At 62.9% G+C, this 17,653-nt stretch overlaps 1 protein-coding gene across 1 annotated transcript; it reads right to left on the minus strand.

Annotated features, from left to right (window-relative positions):
- Positions 1-1,715: 1,715 nt before the first annotated feature.
- Positions 1,716-17,653, minus strand: CIB2 (calcium and integrin binding family member 2). Its single transcript, XM_002721601.5, has 6 exons — positions 17,471-17,653; positions 11,779-11,813; positions 6,099-6,210; positions 4,633-4,780; positions 2,375-2,570; positions 1,716-2,087 (listed from the first exon to the last, which is right to left on the minus strand). The coding sequence occupies exons 1-6, from the start codon at positions 17,519-17,521 to the stop codon at positions 2,066-2,068; spliced, it is 564 nt and encodes a 187-aa protein (XP_002721647.2). The 5' UTR covers positions 17,522-17,653; the 3' UTR covers positions 1,716-2,065.

Raw genomic sequence — 17,653 nt, forward strand, 5'->3', positions numbered from 1 at the left:
AAGCAGCACAGAGCATCCCTCCCACCCCCCGCCCGGTCCTCCCTGTCTCGGTCCCTACCATTGCAGAGCAGGAGTGGGGGCGGGGCTGCACAGCCCCCTCCCTGCAGCCAAAGCCTCTGATCCTGGCACAGGAGACTTGCAGCCTCTCCAGGAAGGTGCCCCTGCTGGCCAATCCCCCATGCAGGACCCCGTGCCTGGGTCCTCTCCTCCCTGTCTGGGGACCCCAGGCCCAGCCTCCCCTCCCTCCTGCAGCCAGACAAGCCCCAGAGGCTCTGCACGAGTGCTGGGCGGCGCCTGCCTGGCATCCCGCAGCCCCTGGCTCATGTGCTGTGGAACCAGCTCACACACACAGGTCGCAGGGGCTCTGGGCTGCATCCAACTTTTCCTGTGTCTCCCGGATAGTGAGGGGGAGAGGGTGCACTCTCATTTCTCAGTCAAGCCTGCTGGGGCCCCAGCACTGAGCCACTGAGCCTGAACACTCACCGAGTCCCTCGGGGTGCACAGGGGCCTCACAGACAGCGCCCTTGCTGGCTGCACACTCTCCGCTCCTGCCCCACGGGGACTGGAGCACGCAGGCAGGGAAGTGGCAGCAAAGGCCTAGCCTCAGAGGTGAGGATTCGGACCTGCAGCGGGCTGGGCTCCCGGGCACCAGCCCCGGTTCCTCTCTGCCCCCGGCCTCCGTCCCTGATCTGCGGGAGCCAGGCTGGTCCTAAGGGGCGCCCAGTCCAAGCTCTCCCCCGGCTTCTGTCCCCGACCTGCGCAAGCCAGGCTGGTCCTAAGGGGCGCCCAGTCCAAGCCCTCCGCATTGCAGATGAGGGGCAGTGACCTGTCTGGGGCCACACAGCTGCTCAGGGCCCAAAAGACAGCCCCTCCCGCCAGGCCTGGGCAGTGCCTGCAGGCAGCGGGTGCTTGGTGGCCCCCAGCCTCTGCCAGGCCTGACCTTTGGGGTGGGCCCTCAGTGCCCTCCCGTGAGAGCCAGCCCCCTGCACCCAGGGCACCCACGTCTCCGGCTGCAGCCCCTTCCCTCCGCCCTGGCTCTTGCGGGGTCTCCTCCCGCTAGATGCTTCCTGTTGAGACTCCCACGTTTCCACCTGCTGAAGGGCGAGTCGCTGGCTTAGCGCACCCGGGGCAGAGGGGCTGGGGGACGGACCGGGCATCTCCGGCTGGACCACAGTGCCCTCTCCCCGCCCGGGACCCTTAGCAGGTGGTTCAGGTCCCGGCTGTGCAGAAAGATCTCCCCACTGCCGCTGCCATCACTCGGCTGTGCAGCCCCGCCCCCTGGGGTGATGGGGGTGGGCGGTAGTGCCAGGTCTGAGAGTGAAGGGACCAGCCCATGGCCACCTGTGGTCAGCAGTCCGGAGATGGAACGAAGGCGGAGAGGCTGACAGCTGCCTGCGCGTCCTCCGTGGGGCACACAGGGCGATGCGGGTGCGGCCGGGTCTTCCTCCCCCAAGGCACAGGGTGCGGGGGCTGTGGGTGCCTCCTGACCTGGGAGACAGAGGGCCCACATGGGGGCACGCCTGTGTTTTACGACAGGAGTTCCCACGCCTGTGGGTGGCATACGCCCCTGACTGGCCCGTGTGGCCCAGGAGGGTGGGCCGCATCGCCCACAGGCCGCAGCTGCGCACACAGAAGGGGGCGGGGCGGGAAGACAGGGACCGGCAGGGCTGGGTGCGTGCAGTCCAGCCTCAGGTTCTGAGAAAAGACTGCATAGCTTGGTGAAACCCCAACTTTTTTTTTTTTTTTTTGCACCTTGTTCTGGGCGGTGGCTGGGGGCATCGGGCCAGCATACCCCACCACCTCTCCCAGCTCGTGGGGAGAGGCCTGGGGCATGGGGGCGGGCAGGGAGGGCCTGCAGCCCCCTTCCCTGGTGATGGGTCTTCTTGTTTGTTTTTGCTGAGAGGGCCACAGGAAGTGTTCGTGGGCGGAGACGCTGAAGGCTCCGGCTCCCTTCGTGGGCAGCTGGGAGGCCGCCCCTCCCCCACCGGTACAGAAAACAGGGCTGGCAGCATCAGCGGCGGCGGTGGCGGGGGGTGGGGTGCTCCCTGCCGCCTGGGCCCTGTCCTCAGATGCGGATGTGGAAGGTGCTGGAAAGAGAGAGGGGGGAGCAAGTGAGAAGGCCTGGGCCCCACAGGTCCAAGGCTCCTGGTGGGGGAAGCTGGCCAGCACCCTGGGGAGCCCTGCCCGAGGGCGCCATCTACAATCCATCAGCTCCAAGGGCGGGAGCGACTGCCCAGAGACTCAGCCCCCACACCTGTCTGTCCGGCCGGCCCTGCAGGGGCCAGGAGCTGGGCCTTGCACGTGACACTCCCCGCTTCCTGTCCTGCACACCCCGCGAAGCCAGGCTGCCCGGCTGTGGCCCGTGGCCACGCACCTGAGGAAGTCGGGGGCCTTGGCGATCATGTCCTCGAAGTCGGCGAAGCCCAGCTTGCCGTCGCCGTCCAGGTCGGCCTCCTCGATGACCTTGTCGCACACCAGCACCACCTCGTCCTCGGCCAGCTCCGACTTGGTGAGCCGCGCCAGCGTCAGCTCCAGGTCCTCCTTGCAGATGAAGTTGTCGGTGTTGAAGTCTGGGGCGGGGGAGGGGAGGGAGACACTGAAGCTGGGGACCCGAGGGGTCCGGTCTCTGCGACCTTGTCCTTCCAGCCGGTCACACTGACGCCCCGGCAACACCAGGCACACTCTGGGGATGCGGGAGCCTTGTCCCCAGCTCACAGACACCAAGGGGGCGACCCATGCTGAACACTTATGGCACCCCAAAAGCCGCACGATGCTGGATGCACAGCCACGCCTCCAGACAGGGCAAAGAGCCAAATCCAAGGCTCCCCGGGCATCTCAGGCCACGTGCACCTGTTTCAGCCCATACTGTACCCTCTCAAGGCCCAGAGAAGCCCAGGGGTCGAGTCAAGGTCACAGCCGCCCACAGACGAATCACACACACGTGCTGGCCTACGCTTGTGGCGGGCCTGGTCAGATTCTACCCTTGGCCAAGGGCACTGCTGCTGCCCACGGTGCCCCGGACAGTGGCTTGGACCAACGGGTGCGGCACATGCAGCCCCCACGCCCCTCTTGCCACTTCCAGCCCAGCCGCCCGACCTCTGTCTGGGGTGCCCCCTTAGCCAGCTGAGCTCCAGCATCAGCTCCCAGGGATGGGGGGCTTCCGAGACGGAAGAGCCCCCTCCTGCTCCCACCAGACGGGCCTCGAGGTTCGCAGCGGTGATGTAAAAACCATCACTGTGCACGTGTGCATGTGTGCGTGCATGGGGCATGCTCTTCTGTTATTCTCCAAACAATCCCATCAGGTGGGCATCAGTCCCCACTACACAGGCGAAGGGGGGGGGGTGGGAAAGGCCAGGGCGCCGGCTGAGGTCACGGCCAGGCCGAGCCCGCTGCGTCACCTCTGCAGGCTCCAGTGCACACCCCTGGGCACGCACGAGGCGGGCTCTGTCTCAGCTCTCGGCAGAATCTTTGGAAACGCGTGCTGGCTGGCCTGCGGGATTCCTACAGCACAGGGGGGACAGGGATTCCTGTGCCCCTTTTCTAGGAGGAAACTGAGGCCTAGAAAAGTGGGTGAGACTCCCCAAGTCTAAGGCGCCGAGACCCCAGCCGCCTTTCCCTACTCCAGCGCCCAGCCTGGGGCAGCCAGGGGGTGATGTGGCCCCTTCCTCTGCTCTTATCCTGACCGGTCTGTGTGCCCTGGGCTCCCCGTCATGGGGAAGAGGTCAGCCCCTCCCAGGAGCACCAGTGTGGGCCCCAGACGTGAGCCATGGGGGGCCGAGGGTGGAGAGCAGGTCCCTCCTTTCTGATTCGCAGCCTCAGCGTGGGTGCACACCTGTGTCCCAGCCAAAGTCCTCTGAAAGAACCCGACAACAGTGATACGGACAGAGGGCCCCCGGGCGGGCCCAGCTGCCTTGGGGTCCCCCGACTGAACCAAGGTCCTGGGGACAGGTTTGCCCACCACTCTTCCGGCCCAGGACGGGGCCTCTGTGTCCCTGTCTGAGGCTGAGGACCTGATGCCAGCCCCCGTGGGTGACACGGTGGGTGGCGCTGTGGGTGCCATTCACTGCCTTTGGCTCTGGGAGACACATGGGTGCATGGCGCCCTCTGGTGGCTTGCAAGAGAGTGGCCCCAGGATGCCTCCCTTCAAGACATCGCCACCATGGCCCAGGCAGCCTCCCTGTCCCAAAAGCAGCCTGGCTCCTCCAGCTGCCCTCCCTCCCTGATTCCCCTCAGTGTCCGGAGCCCAGGTCTCCACTGCCCCTCACAGGCCTTCCAAATCTGCCCACCCTGTCCCAGGGGCCTGGAGCTGTCAGGGCCGCCCCCACCAGGCATGCCCACCCCTTTCTGCAGCTCACAGCACCTGTGGGTCCTCCAGGCCCTGCCTAAAAGCCCCTGCCCATGGAGAGTCCTCACGCTGCCCACCCTACCCGAGTCCTCCCCCTCTGTCCTCAGGGCCCCCTCCGCTGTCTCTCAGCGCCATCTGTCCCCAGGGTCACCCTGCTGGATGGGCCCTGCTCAGAGAGCTAGGCGACCTCGGGGAGGGGACCAGCCAGCCCTGCATGACCTGGTGCCCTGGCTACCAGGGCGGGGCCTTGAGCTGCCCATCACGAAAGACCTCGGGGTCCCCCTCACCGTAGATCTTGAAGGCATAGTTGGCCTTCAGCTCCCGGGGTGCTGACTCGCACAGCACGGAAAACATGTCCACGAAGTCGTTGAAGGTGAGGTTGCCCTCGCCGTCCTCCGAGAAGGCCTCCACGATCCTCTCCTTGAAGGGGTTCTCCTGCAGGAACAGCCACGGTGATCACCCGGCGCCTGGGAAGCCAGACTGCTCCCGGCTGCCCCCGCCCCCTGAGCCTCCACCTCCCGATCTGGAAGATGGGCGCAGCAGCCAGGTCGGCCAGTCTGGGCTGTGCGGGAAGCACAGACCCCATGGGGCCTCACCGGAGGCACTGCTCATCTGGGGCAGGGCCAGGGTTCACCCCGCGGCCCGGAGCTGCGCACACAGGCTTCAGCCTCGGTGCAGGGCCCCGGGCCAGGGCCACGCTCAGCTCAGGCCACGTCAGGCCAGGATCACGGGAGGCAGAAGGCAGCCCCCGGGGGTCTGGTAGCTGGACAAGATGAACACATGGGCCATAGGAAGTGCAGGCGCCAGGCCACAGCCTCCAGCCCCCACCCCCACCACAGCTCCTCCCAAGCCACGGCTCTCAGCCTCTCTGCTGGAGTTCCTCCAGTCCAGCCCATGCCTGGCTCAGGGACAGAGCCAAGGGCGCCTGCCCACGAGGGCCTCGTGGCCTCCTGTCCCCCTCAAGCTAGACCAGGTGCTTGTCCAGGACCAGGCCTGGGGCTCATTGTCTCTGGAGACTGAGCTCACAACCCGGCTGAGTGACACTATGGGACACCCAGACCCCACGTCCAGGCCCCACAGCCCAGGCCCAGCGAGGGGCGATTTTCAACGTCCCACATCTCTGCGGTGTGTGCCCCGGATGCCCAAACACTGTCCTGTATTGGGGTGCACCTGACCTGTGGGGGGCCAGGAACTTGTGAAACAGTCACTCATACGAGGGTCCTCCAAGAAGCTGGTGGGAAATGGAACGAAAGCCACGCATAACGGGGTCTCCAAAAAGATCATGCAAACACGCGTGGATCTCCAGGTCTTTCTGCACTGGAGCGAATTCATCTTCTCATTCCATTTTCCCACGAGCGGCTGACGTCCCCCGGTGCTGGGACACCAGCGGCATCGGCTTCCCCGGGGCTCTGCTGGAGGCGACCCAATCGTGACCCTGCCCCAGATGCGCTGACCCTGAGCCAGCGTCTGGGAGCACTCCCCAGGTGGCCTGGGTGCGAGGCTGTGGGCAACCCCGCTGGCCTCAGCGAGACCAAGAGGAGAGAGAAAAGCTACCCCCACGCCCGTAGCATGCGTCCACAGGGTGCAGGCAAGGAAGCTAGGGCACAGGGAAGCTTAGGGGTCTGCGCAGGGCCACACCGCTGCAGAGAGTAGAGCGAGGGCTTGGCCCGGATCCGCTGGTGCCTGCTGGTGCAGAGGTGCACACGTCCCGGTGCCCTGCGGCCCCGCCCCTGGCGCGAGGCCCGGCTCGTACCCGGAGCTCCGGCATCTGGATGATGAGGCTCATGGGCACGTGGACGATGGGGCTCTTCCTGTAGTCCATGGGAACGAGGTTGGGGGCCAGCTCGTAGAACCGCGCGTGCAGCCTTCGGGGAAATACAGGCAGAGTGCTGGAGAGGCGCCACCCAGAGCGCCCCACCCCCCGCCGCCCTCCATTGACCTGCTCGGCTGAGGGGTCTGGGAGGGAGGTGGGCTCCAGGACACCCCCCACCCCGGGGCCTGCAGCCAAGAGCTTTTCATTTCCCCACTTGGGGCTCTCGTAAGGGTCCTCCGTGTGCCAGGCACGGAGCCCCCCACTCACACCCCCTTCCCACCAGCATGCACACAGAGGCCTCCTGACTCAGTGCCCAGCCCCGGGGGGAGGGGCGGGCACACCCCGAGGGCCACAGTGGTGCTCAGAGCGGAGACTCTCACCCACTCCTCATCCCGCAGACCAGGGGTTCCCGGCCCCATCCCTGGCTGTGAGTGGGCCTCTCTCTAGCTGGGCACCGAGGGGACAGAGCACCGCCCTGGGCCGGGCCGTCCTCCCTGGCGGGCCAGGGTTGCCTGCTCTCTGTGGTGCTCCCACCCTGTGCTCAGGGCCACATCCTCCCAGGACACATGCCCCCCCCCCAAAACACACTGCTCGGGCCCTCGAGGGTGGGAGGCAGCCTGACTCCATCTCACTCGGAAGCCCCTTCCCCCTTATCCGGGTCCCCACCACCCCAGAGACCAGAAGCCCATCCTAAGAAAGTGTCCATAAAGTGCTGTGGGGGAAGGGAGAGCAGAACAGGTGCATGGGGCCATGCCCTGGCCAAGGTGACACCCCAGGCTGCTGGAGAGGCAGAATTACAGAGAGAGGGAGAGACAGAGAGAGAGGTCTTCCATCCACTGGTTCACTCCCAAATGGCCACAACGGCCAGAGCTGGGCCAATCTGAAGCCAGGAGCCAGGAGCTTCTCCAGGTCTCCCGTGGGTGCAGGGGCCCAAGGACTTGGGCCATCTTCTGCTGCTTTCCCAGGCCCCAGCAGAGAGCTGGATGGGAAGAGGAGCAGCCGGGCATGCATCAGCATCTGTATGGGATGCTTGTGCTGCAGGTGGAAGTTTAACCTACTATACCACAGCTGAGTTACAGAAAGAGGTAGAGACAGAGAGAGAGAGAGAGAGAGAGAGAGAGAGAGAGAGAGAGAGAGGTCTTCCATCTGCTGGTTCACTCCCCAGCGGATGGAAGACCTCTCTCTCTCTCTCCCTGTAACTCTGCCTCTCAAATAAATAAATTAAATCTTAGAAAAGAAGCAGCTGTTGTGGCTCAGGGGGTTAAGCCACCAGTATCAGAGCCCAGTGTCATGTCCCAGCTGCTCTGCTTCCAATCTGGTTCCCTGCTAACGCGTCTGAGAAAGCAGCAGGCGATGGCTCAAGTTCAAGGGCCCCTGCCGCCCACATGGGAGACCTGGATGGAGTTCCAGGCTCCTGGCTTTGGCCTGCCCCAGCTTCCATCAGTGTGGCCATGTGGGGTGTGAACTGGCAGATGGAAAGATCTCTGCCACCCTTTCAAATAAATAATTCTTTTAAAAAGTCACACGTCATATGTTTGCGGACATGGTCCCTGTGAAGTGGGAGTGCAGAGGGGGGCAGGACGGGGCTAACTTCCACTGACTACTCTGCTTACTTCTTTTTTTTTTTTTTTTTTTTTTTTTTTTTGACAGGCAGAGTGGACAGTGAGAGAGAGAGAGAGAAAGGTCTTCCTTTGCCATTGGTTCACCCTCCAATGGCCGCCACGGCCAGCGCACCGCGCTGATCCGATGGCAGGAGCCAGGTGCTTCTCCTGGTCTCCCATGGGGTGCAGGGCCCAAGCACCTGGGCCATCCTCCACTGCACTCCCTGGCCACAGCAGAGAGCTGGCCTGGAAGAGGGGCAACTGGGACAGAATCCGGCGCCCCGACCGGGACTAGAACCCGGTGTGCCAGCGCCGCAAGGCGCAGGATTAGCCTAGTGAGCCGCAGCGCCGGCCTTACTCTGCTTACTTCTGAACTGTTTCAACGTTCAAAGTTACTAATAAAAATTTTAAATATAGATTATTTTTGGTAATTAAAAACTTGGAATTCCGAGGAAAACAGAAACAACGATGTTTTAGCAGAGGCTAAAGGGGCTGGCTCTGGGGCAGGCGTGGTGGTGCAGCTGGTGAGCCGCTCCCTGGGACGCCGGCATCCCACGTGCATACTGCAGGGTCGGCTTGAGTCCCTGCTGCTCTGCTGCCACCCCAGCTTCCGGCTAATGCAAACTCAGGGAGGCAGCAGATGATGGCCACAGTGCTTGGGCCCCTGTTAGCCGTGAGGGAGACCTGGATGGAGTTCCTGGCCCCTGGCTTCAGTCTAGCCCAGCCCTGGCTGTAGAGGGGGCATTTGAGGAGTGAAGCAGTAGACAGGAGTTTGCTTTCTGTCTCTCAAAGGAATTTTTAAAGATTTTTTTTTAAGATGTCAGATGCCTATAATCACTATAATTGTATGAGAGTAACATTTCCCTCCGGAGTGCTATGCAATGTAATTAGTTATGACAATAAAATAATTTGTTTAGATATTGGAAAGGAAGAGGCAAATCATCGGAATTTGCTGGAAAACCAAAAACGGTCCTGGGGGGCTGGCGCTGTGGCATAGTGGGTTAAAGCCCCAGCCTGCAGTGCCGGCATCCCATATGGGTGTTGGTTCGAGTCCTGGCTGCTCCACTTCTGATCCAGCTCTCTGCTGTGGCCTGGGAAAGCAGTGGAAGATGGCCCAAGTCCTTGGGCCCCAGCACCCATGTGGGAGACCTGGAAGAAGCTCCTGGCTCCTGGCTTCGGATCAGCTCAGCTCTGGCCGTTGCGGTTATTTGGGGAGTGAACCAGAGGATGGAAGATGCTTCTGTCTCTCCCTCTCTCTGTAACTCTGCCTCTCAAATAAACAAATAAAAAAGGTAAAAAATAAAACACCACAATCCTAAAGAAAATCTGCCCAGGATCAACTTCAGAATTTGGCAGCCTGATTCCAAGTTTGTGTGGGGGCAGGCATCAACAAATACTTAAAACCCACCCTCCCTCACAGTCTGCATTTGAGGAAAATGAGGTATAAAGAAACACCTGCTGGGGCTGGCACTGGGACACAGTAGACTAAGCCTACTATGTGGCGACAGCATCCCATATGGGCACCAGTTCGAGTCCCAGCTCCTCCTCTTGCGACCCAGCTCTCTGCTGTGGCCTGGGAAGAAGCTCCTGGCTCCTGGCTTCAGACCGGCCCAGCCCTGGCTGTTGCAGCCAATTGGGGAGTGAACCAGGGGATGGAAGACCTCTCTCTCTCTCTCTGCCTCTCCTTCTTTCTCTGTGTAACTCTGCCTTTCAAATAAATAAATAAATCTTTAAAAAAAAAAAGATTTGGAGAAAATAAACAGTAAGGTAACAAACAGGCAAGCACTTGGGGTGCTGGCTGGGTGGGCGTCTCATAAGGAGGACCAAGGCTGGCCCCTCACTCAGGAGCCGAGCTGTGGCTCTAAGCTCTCAGCTGGGGGCAGCAGGTGGCTGCACGGGGTGGAGGAGCTGTGCCCTGGGGAGCAACTGGATCACCGGTTATCTGTGTCTCGGCATCACTGCCCCAGGAGCTGGGCCCCAGGCTCAAGTTTCTTCCTGGCCAACTGCTCAGGACTCAGGTACAGCTCACTCAGGAAGCCCTGGTGGGGGGAGGGGGCTGGCCCTGGCCTCAGCTATGGACAGGGTACAGGGTTCACCTGGAGGGGCCGGCCAGTCACATCGGCCACGACCGCAGCCCAGCGAGGAGCGAGGGGCCGAGAAGGGGATGAGCCTGGCCTGGCCCCTCCAGGGATGGTCATCCCAGGCCCCGCCCCATCTCACGACTCTGCCCAGGGTGGGCCCCAGCCGCAGATGTGGCCACTGGAACCAGAGGGTGCCATATGGTAGGGACCAGGTCCCAGGGCTGCCCGCCCCGCAGGAGGAAAGGCCTACTCTCTGGGGTCCCCATGAGCACTAACCCAGAGGCGGAGCCTAAGGGAACCAGTGACAGATGGGTGGGGGCTCAGGAAGGGGCACCCGGCTGCCCGCAGGAGCTCATTGCCACTTTGGGGACCTCAGGCCTGGCCTCAGCTCTGGTGCTGAGCTCAGAGCCGGGGGTGCTGACAGCAGAGTCCAGGGCCAGAGACACCCCAAGGCCTCTCATCCTGGATCCGATTCCTGGCCGGGCCTTTGAGCCACTCTTCCCCCACATGCCAGGCTGGGGTGCAGTGGGGCAAGGGCACAGGCCTGCTTCCCTGTGACATTCTCTCCAGCTGCCCGTCCTGCCTGCCTTCAGCCCCCTGCTCCCAGGCTCACCACCGGCTTACAAGTGCCACGGCCAAGGCCAGTCGTGGGGCAGCCCCAGCCCTGCCTGACAGCAAGTGTTGGGGAAGCCAGGCCCCCGAGCCTACAAGCCCACAGGGCCCCAGGAAGCTGTGAGAGCATGGGGGTGTCGGGAAGGGGGACGTGCAGAGGAGACACCGTGGAATCGGATCTGGAAGGGTGCATGGTGTTGACGATACAGCGGGTGAGATGGGGCTTTACAGGGTGCAGGGAGGTGCAGCCAGTGCAGAGGCTGGGGGGGGGGGGGCAAGGGGCTGCTGCTGCCAGAATGGAGGTGGCCTTGGCCTTGACGAAGGTGGGGCCGAGGGGGAGGGAGCCCCTGCAGCAGGGATGCAGCCAGGCTGAGGGTTTGTGCCGGGGCTGGAAGAAGGCAGAAGCGTCATAAGAAACCCAGGAGCAATGTTTCGGGGGGCCTTAGCCCACATGGCTCCGGCTGCCACTGGATCCCACTGCCCAGCACCGCACCTGCTACCACCATCCCCAAGAGACACAGAGGCAGAGGGAGGGCCGCAGGCTGGCCTGTGGGGGCAGGGCTGTCAATCACATGGAACTAAAGCCCAGGTCACCGACACCAGGCCTGGGGGCTCACCCCTTGCTCTGCCTCCCGGAGGCAGTGGAAGTGGGGTGACCCCTGACCACACAGGGCAGCACTGTCTCAGTCCACGCAGGGCGGTCAGGGTGGCAACGGCTGCAGCTCCAGCCCCTGCCTGCCTGCCTGTCCACCTCCCAGGAAGGTGACCCCGGGGCTTGCTGGCTTTGGGTACCACCGACAGCTCAGGCAGGGGGCCCAGCAGCACCCTGGGACAGCTTCCCGTACTCTGTGATCCTGGGCTTCATAGGCTACCAACCCCCTTCAGTCTCCCCATCCAGCACCAGGCCCTGCACCCCCAAAGCAGACCCAGAGAGGAAGGAGACCCCCTAAGGGATGGCTCAGGGTGGGGGTGCACTTCAGAACGTGCCCTTTGACTCCAGACACCCCAGGAGTGGGAGGACCCCCAGCCTAACATACAGGGGCTCCCCGCAGTGGCAGGCCTGGGACAGGGGCACTCAGCCCCCTCTGTAGAGGGGAGAAGAGTCCCTTGTTAGGAGGTCACAGCCACAGTGAAGATTAAACAAACACGTGCCTGTAACCTCCCGCACGGAGCCCGGCACACAGCAAGGCCCTGCTCGGTCCCCTGTGGGAGATGGGGGGCCCTGGAACCAGGAGAGGCCTGGGGTCATGGAGTCTCACCTCACCCCCTCCCCGTCCCCTCCCAGCCCCGGGGCTGGGGGAGGGGTGACCAGGAAGTGGCACTTACTTGAGGATGTCCTTCTTGTTGAAGAATGTGCAGTCCTGTGGGGGAAACACACACACAGTGGCTGCACAGCCCGGCTCGTCCCTTGGTGCCATGCGACCACCCCAGCAGCCGTGGCGGGGGCCAAAGAATCGCTGCTACCCCCTCCACTGGGGACAGCAGAAGGTCCAGAGAATGCCCCTGATGCTTTGGAGGGCCCTGAGCTGGGCCTGGGGAACTGAGTGAGGCGGGGGCTGCAGGTCGGGGGGCAGCACTCGGCTCCCGGGCTGATGATCTGATCTCAGAGCTCCTGTCTGGGTCAGGACGGAGGGCCTGGGCCCACAGCTCCGCCCGTCCAAGGTGAGCACCAGCTACCAGGGGTCTGCCCGGGAGTCTGCGAGGACAGCCACAGAGCCGGGCCTGCAGGGGAAGCGTGGAGGCAAACAGCACCCAGCGCTGTGCCCATTCCTGCCCCCGGGCTCCTCCGCCTTTGCCCACTGCTTCAGCGAGAAGCAAGGAGGCCTGCGAGGCTCTGCAGTGCCCAGAGCCCATGGGGCCTCCCGGGGCCATGTACTGCGCAGAGCTGCCTCTGCTGAGGAGTGAGAGGCCACAGCCCAGGCTGCAGCGGGCAGGCCAGCCCTGTTTGAGATGCGAAGCCGCCGGAGACCAGGGCGACTGCGCCGCCCTTTGGGAGGGCCGAAGACGGACACCCCTGGGATGCACACACAGCAGAGTGTCCACAGGGTGCCCACAGGAGGGCTTCAGGGGAGCAAGCTGGGGGGATTTCCAGGCCCCCTTCAGCCCAGCAAGTCTGTCCTGAGCCACCTGCTGCTCCCCACACTGCCTTGTCTTTCTTGGAAATGTACGGGTTTCTCCTGGTGGCTGGGGGGCGGGCTTGGCTTTGCCTCGGGCAGTGGCTGGCTCCTCCGTAGGAGCCAAGATTCTGGCTGGGGAAGCAGCACCCCCCACCCCAGCCTAGCAGGGATAAGACTCGGACAGGCTGGAGCCACAGCAGCTGACTTTTGAGCAGACCCCAGACCCCTGCAGCAGAGACGGGTGTCGGGTCGCAGTGGATTAAACCGCCACTTGTGACACTGGCATTCCACATCGCAGTGCTGGTTAAGCCCCGGCTATTCCGCCTCTGATCCCGCTCCCTGCTAATGCACCTGGGAAGGCAGCAGATGGTGGCCCAAGTGCTTGGGCCCCAGGTGGAGTTTTGGCTCCTGGCTTCAGCCTGGCCCACACCTGGCTGTTGAGGCATTTGGGGAAGAAAACCAGCAGATGGAAGATCTCTCTCTCTCTCTCTCTGTGTTACTCTGCCTTTCATAATAAATAATAACAGTTTTTAAAAGATAATTAAAATAATAAATCAATCTCTTTTTAAAAAAAATAAGCAACCTGCAGCAGGTGCAGGGAGCCTGGCAGAGCCTTCCAGCTGTGGGCTTCCCTCCACCCCAGAGCTGGCCCTGGAGCCGAAAGGAGTCCAGTGGGGGGAAGGGAGGGCCAGGGCCCTCCCCCTCCCAGCAGACTGGGAGGAGGGAGCAGTCCGGGTTCCTGCTCCATTCTCCCCTCCCTTCTCTTGGGTTGGGTCCTGACCCGAGCGTTGTGTGGGCAAGAACTGCCAGAGCTCCCCCCACCCTCCATAACCCTGCCCCTGGTCCCAGGCAGGTCCGTCTCTGCACCTGCGGCCCTCAAGGCAGGGTCCTGGACCAGCTGCACCAGCAGCCCCGGGGAGCCTGGTGGAAATGCAGATTCTCTGGCCCCACCCAGGATCTCCTGAGTCAGAAACTGAGTGCATTTTAAAAGGCCCTCCCTGTGATGCAGACCTTGGCTAAGGTGTGAGGTGCCCTGTTCTGCGGGAGCTGTCTGTGATACCTGTGCCCCCTCCCCCACCACCCCTCTGCAGCCCCTGATCCAGGCACCAGCGGTCCCGGCAGCCACTCCGGTGACTCCAGTGTGCTGGCCGGGCTGGGAGCCGCATGTGTGACGGCGCACCTGGCACATGGGGCTCGGAACATCCCCCTCCTAGCCTACGGGGGAAGTGGCTGTCTTCCTGTTTGACAGACGGGAAAGTCGAGGCCCAGCAAACCTGAACAGCTGGCCCTGAGGTGCACACACAGCACAGGAGGGCTGGGACCTGCTCTCAGGCCTGTGTCCTCCCTGACCACTGCAGACAGCCGCAGGCCACCCACGATCGTCACACACCAGCCACACCTTGTCCTCCTTCTGCTGCGATTTCACCGCCGCTGGTGGGATGAGTGAGCAGACTGCCCCGCACACCTGCCAAGCAGCTGCCACCTCCGCGGCCACGGAAGAGCTCACGGGAGGCACTGCCCCTGTTGGCCTCACCTGGCTCCCCGGATAAATGTCCGGCAACGGCCGGCTCCTGACTTCAGTACTGGGGGCAGAGCTGCTATGCGCCTGCTCACTTACGGCCGCTCTGCTTTCCAAGTGTTGGCCTGTTTTCCTGGGAGTCACTGTGGGGCTTGTAGCAAGTGGAATTAAAAGGTAAGTTCATTTTGATGCAAAAATTTTTGAAATCAATAATTTTTTATAATACATATTTTCAATGAACTTTCTGAATATCTTTTATATGCGTGGATTTTTAAAAATTTTTTTCTTTTGTATCAAGATAAACTTACAGGGCAGGCATCTGGCATAGGTGTTAAGCCGCCAAAATGTCTACACCACGAGTTGGAGCGCCTGAGTTTTGAGTCCTGGGTCCCCTCCACTCCTAATGCCAGCTTCCTGTTCTGTACACCTTGGAAGGCAGCAGTGATGGCTCAAGCAGTCAGGTCCCTGCCAGCCACGTGGGAGACCTGGGTGGAGCTCCTGGCTCCCAGTGTCTGCCTGTCCCAGCCCCGGTTGTGGTAGGCATTTGGGGAGTGAATCAGTGGATGGGTGCTCTCTCCATCTGCCTAGCTCTCTCTCTCTCTCTCTCTTTTTTTTTAAGATTTATTTATTTGAAAGTCAGAGTTACATAGAGAGAGAAGGAGAGGCAGAGAGAGAGAGGTCCTCCATCCGCTGGTTCACTCTCCAATTGGCTGCAACAGCTGAATCTGCGCCTATCCAAAGCCAGGAGCTTCATCCGGGTCTCCCACATGGGTGCAGAGGTCCTTGGGCCATCTTCCACTGCTTTCCTAGGCCATAGCAGAGAACTGGATCAGAAGCAGAGCATCTGGGACTCGAACCGGTGCCCATATGGGGATGCCAGCATGGCAGGTGGCGGCTTTACCTGCTATGCCACAACGCTGGTCCCCAACTGCCTCTCAAACAAATAAAGAAATACATCTTTGAATTCCATTTCCAGGTCCCCTCATACTCCGCGCCGGTCAGCACGTTGCTCCTGACAGCTCCTAGGGACACAGGCAAAGGTTCCAGCCCAGGTCAGGGTGGTGAGGGGCAGGAACGAGGGGACCTCGCCAAGGAGCTGGGCCCTCAGGACGGTGGGTGCAGGACACAGCACAGGCTGGGCTTGCCAGGGGAACCCCCGACGTCTTCCCAGTAGGACTGAGCTCCGCCACAAGCCTGCATTCGCTCTGTCCCCTGCCCGGAGTCCCCTCCTCCTCCTCCAGCTTGTCCAAATCCCCCCCCATTCTCAGAAGTTCTCCCAGGAGGGCTACCTTTTCCTGCTTCCTATGCGCCTGGTCTGCCCCCACCAGTAGGCAGGAGCCAAGCCATAGCCCGCAGCGGCCGGGGTGGAAGCCACCGGCCACCTGCCGCAGCACTGCCAGCCGACACCATGCCGCAACAGGTCAGCTGCACCGGCACCTCAGGGGCTCCCACCAGAGCCCAGTCCCATGACTTAGTGGGGTGGGCAGTTACTCCCACTTCAGAGGGGGGGCCGCTGAGGCCCAGGAGAGGGCAGTGGCCCGAGAGGCCACACAGCTCCAACCGCCCGGGTGCGACTCCAACCCAAGGCTTGAGAAGAGTTGTGTGGGGTCTCCTGGCCTCCCAGAGCCCAGGATTCATTCATTCATCCGATAGCATCCCCAGGTCTTCTTCAACGCCTGGGCAGGGGCCACACAGACAGGGAGCTGGAGGGGAACCAGGGACGCGACCCAGCCTAACCCTCTGCGACCACCAGACAGACTGCGGGTGTGTGTGTGCACCCGGGGCCCGCTGGGTACTGCCAGCTGAACGGGCTGTGAGGAGGATGCCAGGCAGGGGGCCGGGGGGAGGCTTGGCCTGGGCAGAGGATGGCAAAGGGGGGGTGGGCACCAGGAGAACTGGCCACAGGGAGAGGGTGCTGGGCTAGGATGGGGAGCCCCCCGGGCTGGGGAATCCCAAGACGAGGAGGGGGCTGTGCTCAGGGTCTCCGCCCCCCTCCCCCGCCCCGGCCCCTTGGCCTGGAGCTGGCAGGAGAGGCCGGGGAAGGCGGTGGGGGCTCTAAGGTTTCACAGCTCTCATTTCTCCCACCCGGCCTGGCAAAGCCTCGAGTGGGTAACCCAATGCCGGGCTGGTCTGAGTGGGAACCCAGGCTCTCTATCCCTACAGGCTGCCTGCTTCCTGGGGCCACCTTTATCCAAGCTGTGCCCCCTCCTCCAACCTGGAATGCCTCTTCGTGGTCCCTGCTGGGCAAAAGCCCACCCATTTCCAAGGGCCTGCTCTAAGGCGGCCTGTTTCTAACCCTTGCAGGCAAAGCCGGAGCCCTCTCCTCTGCTGGCCTCCACTGCCCACCCCTGCCCCCCCAGGACACACTCCAGCCCCAGCCCCACACCGGGGCCCCACTGGAGGCAACACCCTGTCTCTTGAGGCCTGGAAGCACCCACGGGGCAGGCCAGCCTCGGACCCACAGCTCCATTTCCTGGGTGAGCCCTGCCACGCGAGGCACTGGGTGCCTCTCAGCCTCTGTGGTCTCCCCTGTTCAATGGGGCTAACCATGCCCTCGCTGCGATCATCGAATGAGGGCAGCGGCCACAGCTGTATGTATGCATGCATACAGCAGGTGCTCACTAAACAGGGCTCTCTGCTCTTGGGAAGTGACGGACAACCCCGGCTTGCAGAAAGCGGGTCTGCATTTTACCTCCACCCACATCGGGGGCCTCACGCTGCCCACTCTCCTTGCGCTGAGATAACCATTCACGAAGGCAACGGGCAGGTAGGGAGACCCTGCTGGAGCTGTGTCCTCCAGGTGGGCAGGCGACGCCACAGTCCCGGGCCCTCTGCCCGCGGGAGCCAGGGAAGCCATCAGAGGGCAGAGAAGGGGGCCCGGGGCCTGGTGGGTGGGGGTCCTGAGGCTGCTGCGGTGCAGGGGCCAGGCAAGGGGCTGGGGAGACTGAGGCTGTGGAGGCCACTGGGCAGCGGCCCGGGCCCAGGGCAAGCCCGGGGGGCTGCACTTCACCCCGCGACCACAGAATATGTTTTTTGCAGGGGTGGGAGGCAATGGGGGTCCCGGTGTGGACAGCTGGCCCTGAGGCTGGGAGCCTTGGAAGGATCTAAAGGGGGGGGGAGCGGGGGTCAGAGGGAGCTTAGAGGGGCAGTGTGGGGAGGCTGGTACCTGGCTGGGGCAGGTTCCGCCCGGGGGGGATTGGAGGCAGGTTCGGGTCCAGCCCCGGGGCCAGGGAGTCATGGAGACTGCATACTCGCAGCAAGGCGCGCCTCGGACGATCTCCCAATTGGGGAAACTGAGGCTCGGCCAGGGGGGAGTCCCCGCGCCAAGGTCACGCCGCGAGGTGAACGCGGAGGGAGGCCTGGGCGGGCGCGCCGGGCTCACCTGGTAGTTGTCCAGCTGCTCCTCGGTGAAGATGGTCTGCTTGTTCCCCATGGTGGCCGCCGCGCCGTCCGAGCCCGCCAGCCTCCCATCCGCGCCCGCCGGAGCCCCGCGGCCCTCGCCGGCCCCGCGGCGGGCAGCGTCCCACGGCGCCCGGCCCCGCCGCCTCGCCCCGCCTCGGCCCGC

Source organism: Oryctolagus cuniculus, chromosome 12 (assembly GCF_964237555.1).
Source record: "Oryctolagus cuniculus chromosome 12, mOryCun1.1, whole genome shotgun sequence".
NCBI classification, from domain to species: domain Eukaryota; kingdom Metazoa; phylum Chordata; class Mammalia; order Lagomorpha; family Leporidae; genus Oryctolagus; species Oryctolagus cuniculus.

Excerpts from the sequence above, each read along its gene's own strand:
- CIB2 (XM_002721601.5), bottom strand. The coding sequence starts at position 17,521 with ATGGGGAACAAGCAGACCATCTTCACCGAGGAGCAGCTGGACAACTAC. Across the intron at positions 2,571-4,632 it reads CTATGCCTTCAAGATCTACG|ACTTCAACACCGACAACTTC; the intron begins GTGAGGGGGACC and ends CCCCCGCCCCAG. Across the intron at positions 2,088-2,374 it reads AAGGCCCCCGACTTCCTCAG|CACCTTCCACATCCGCATCT; the intron begins GTGCGTGGCCAC and ends CTCTCTTTCCAG.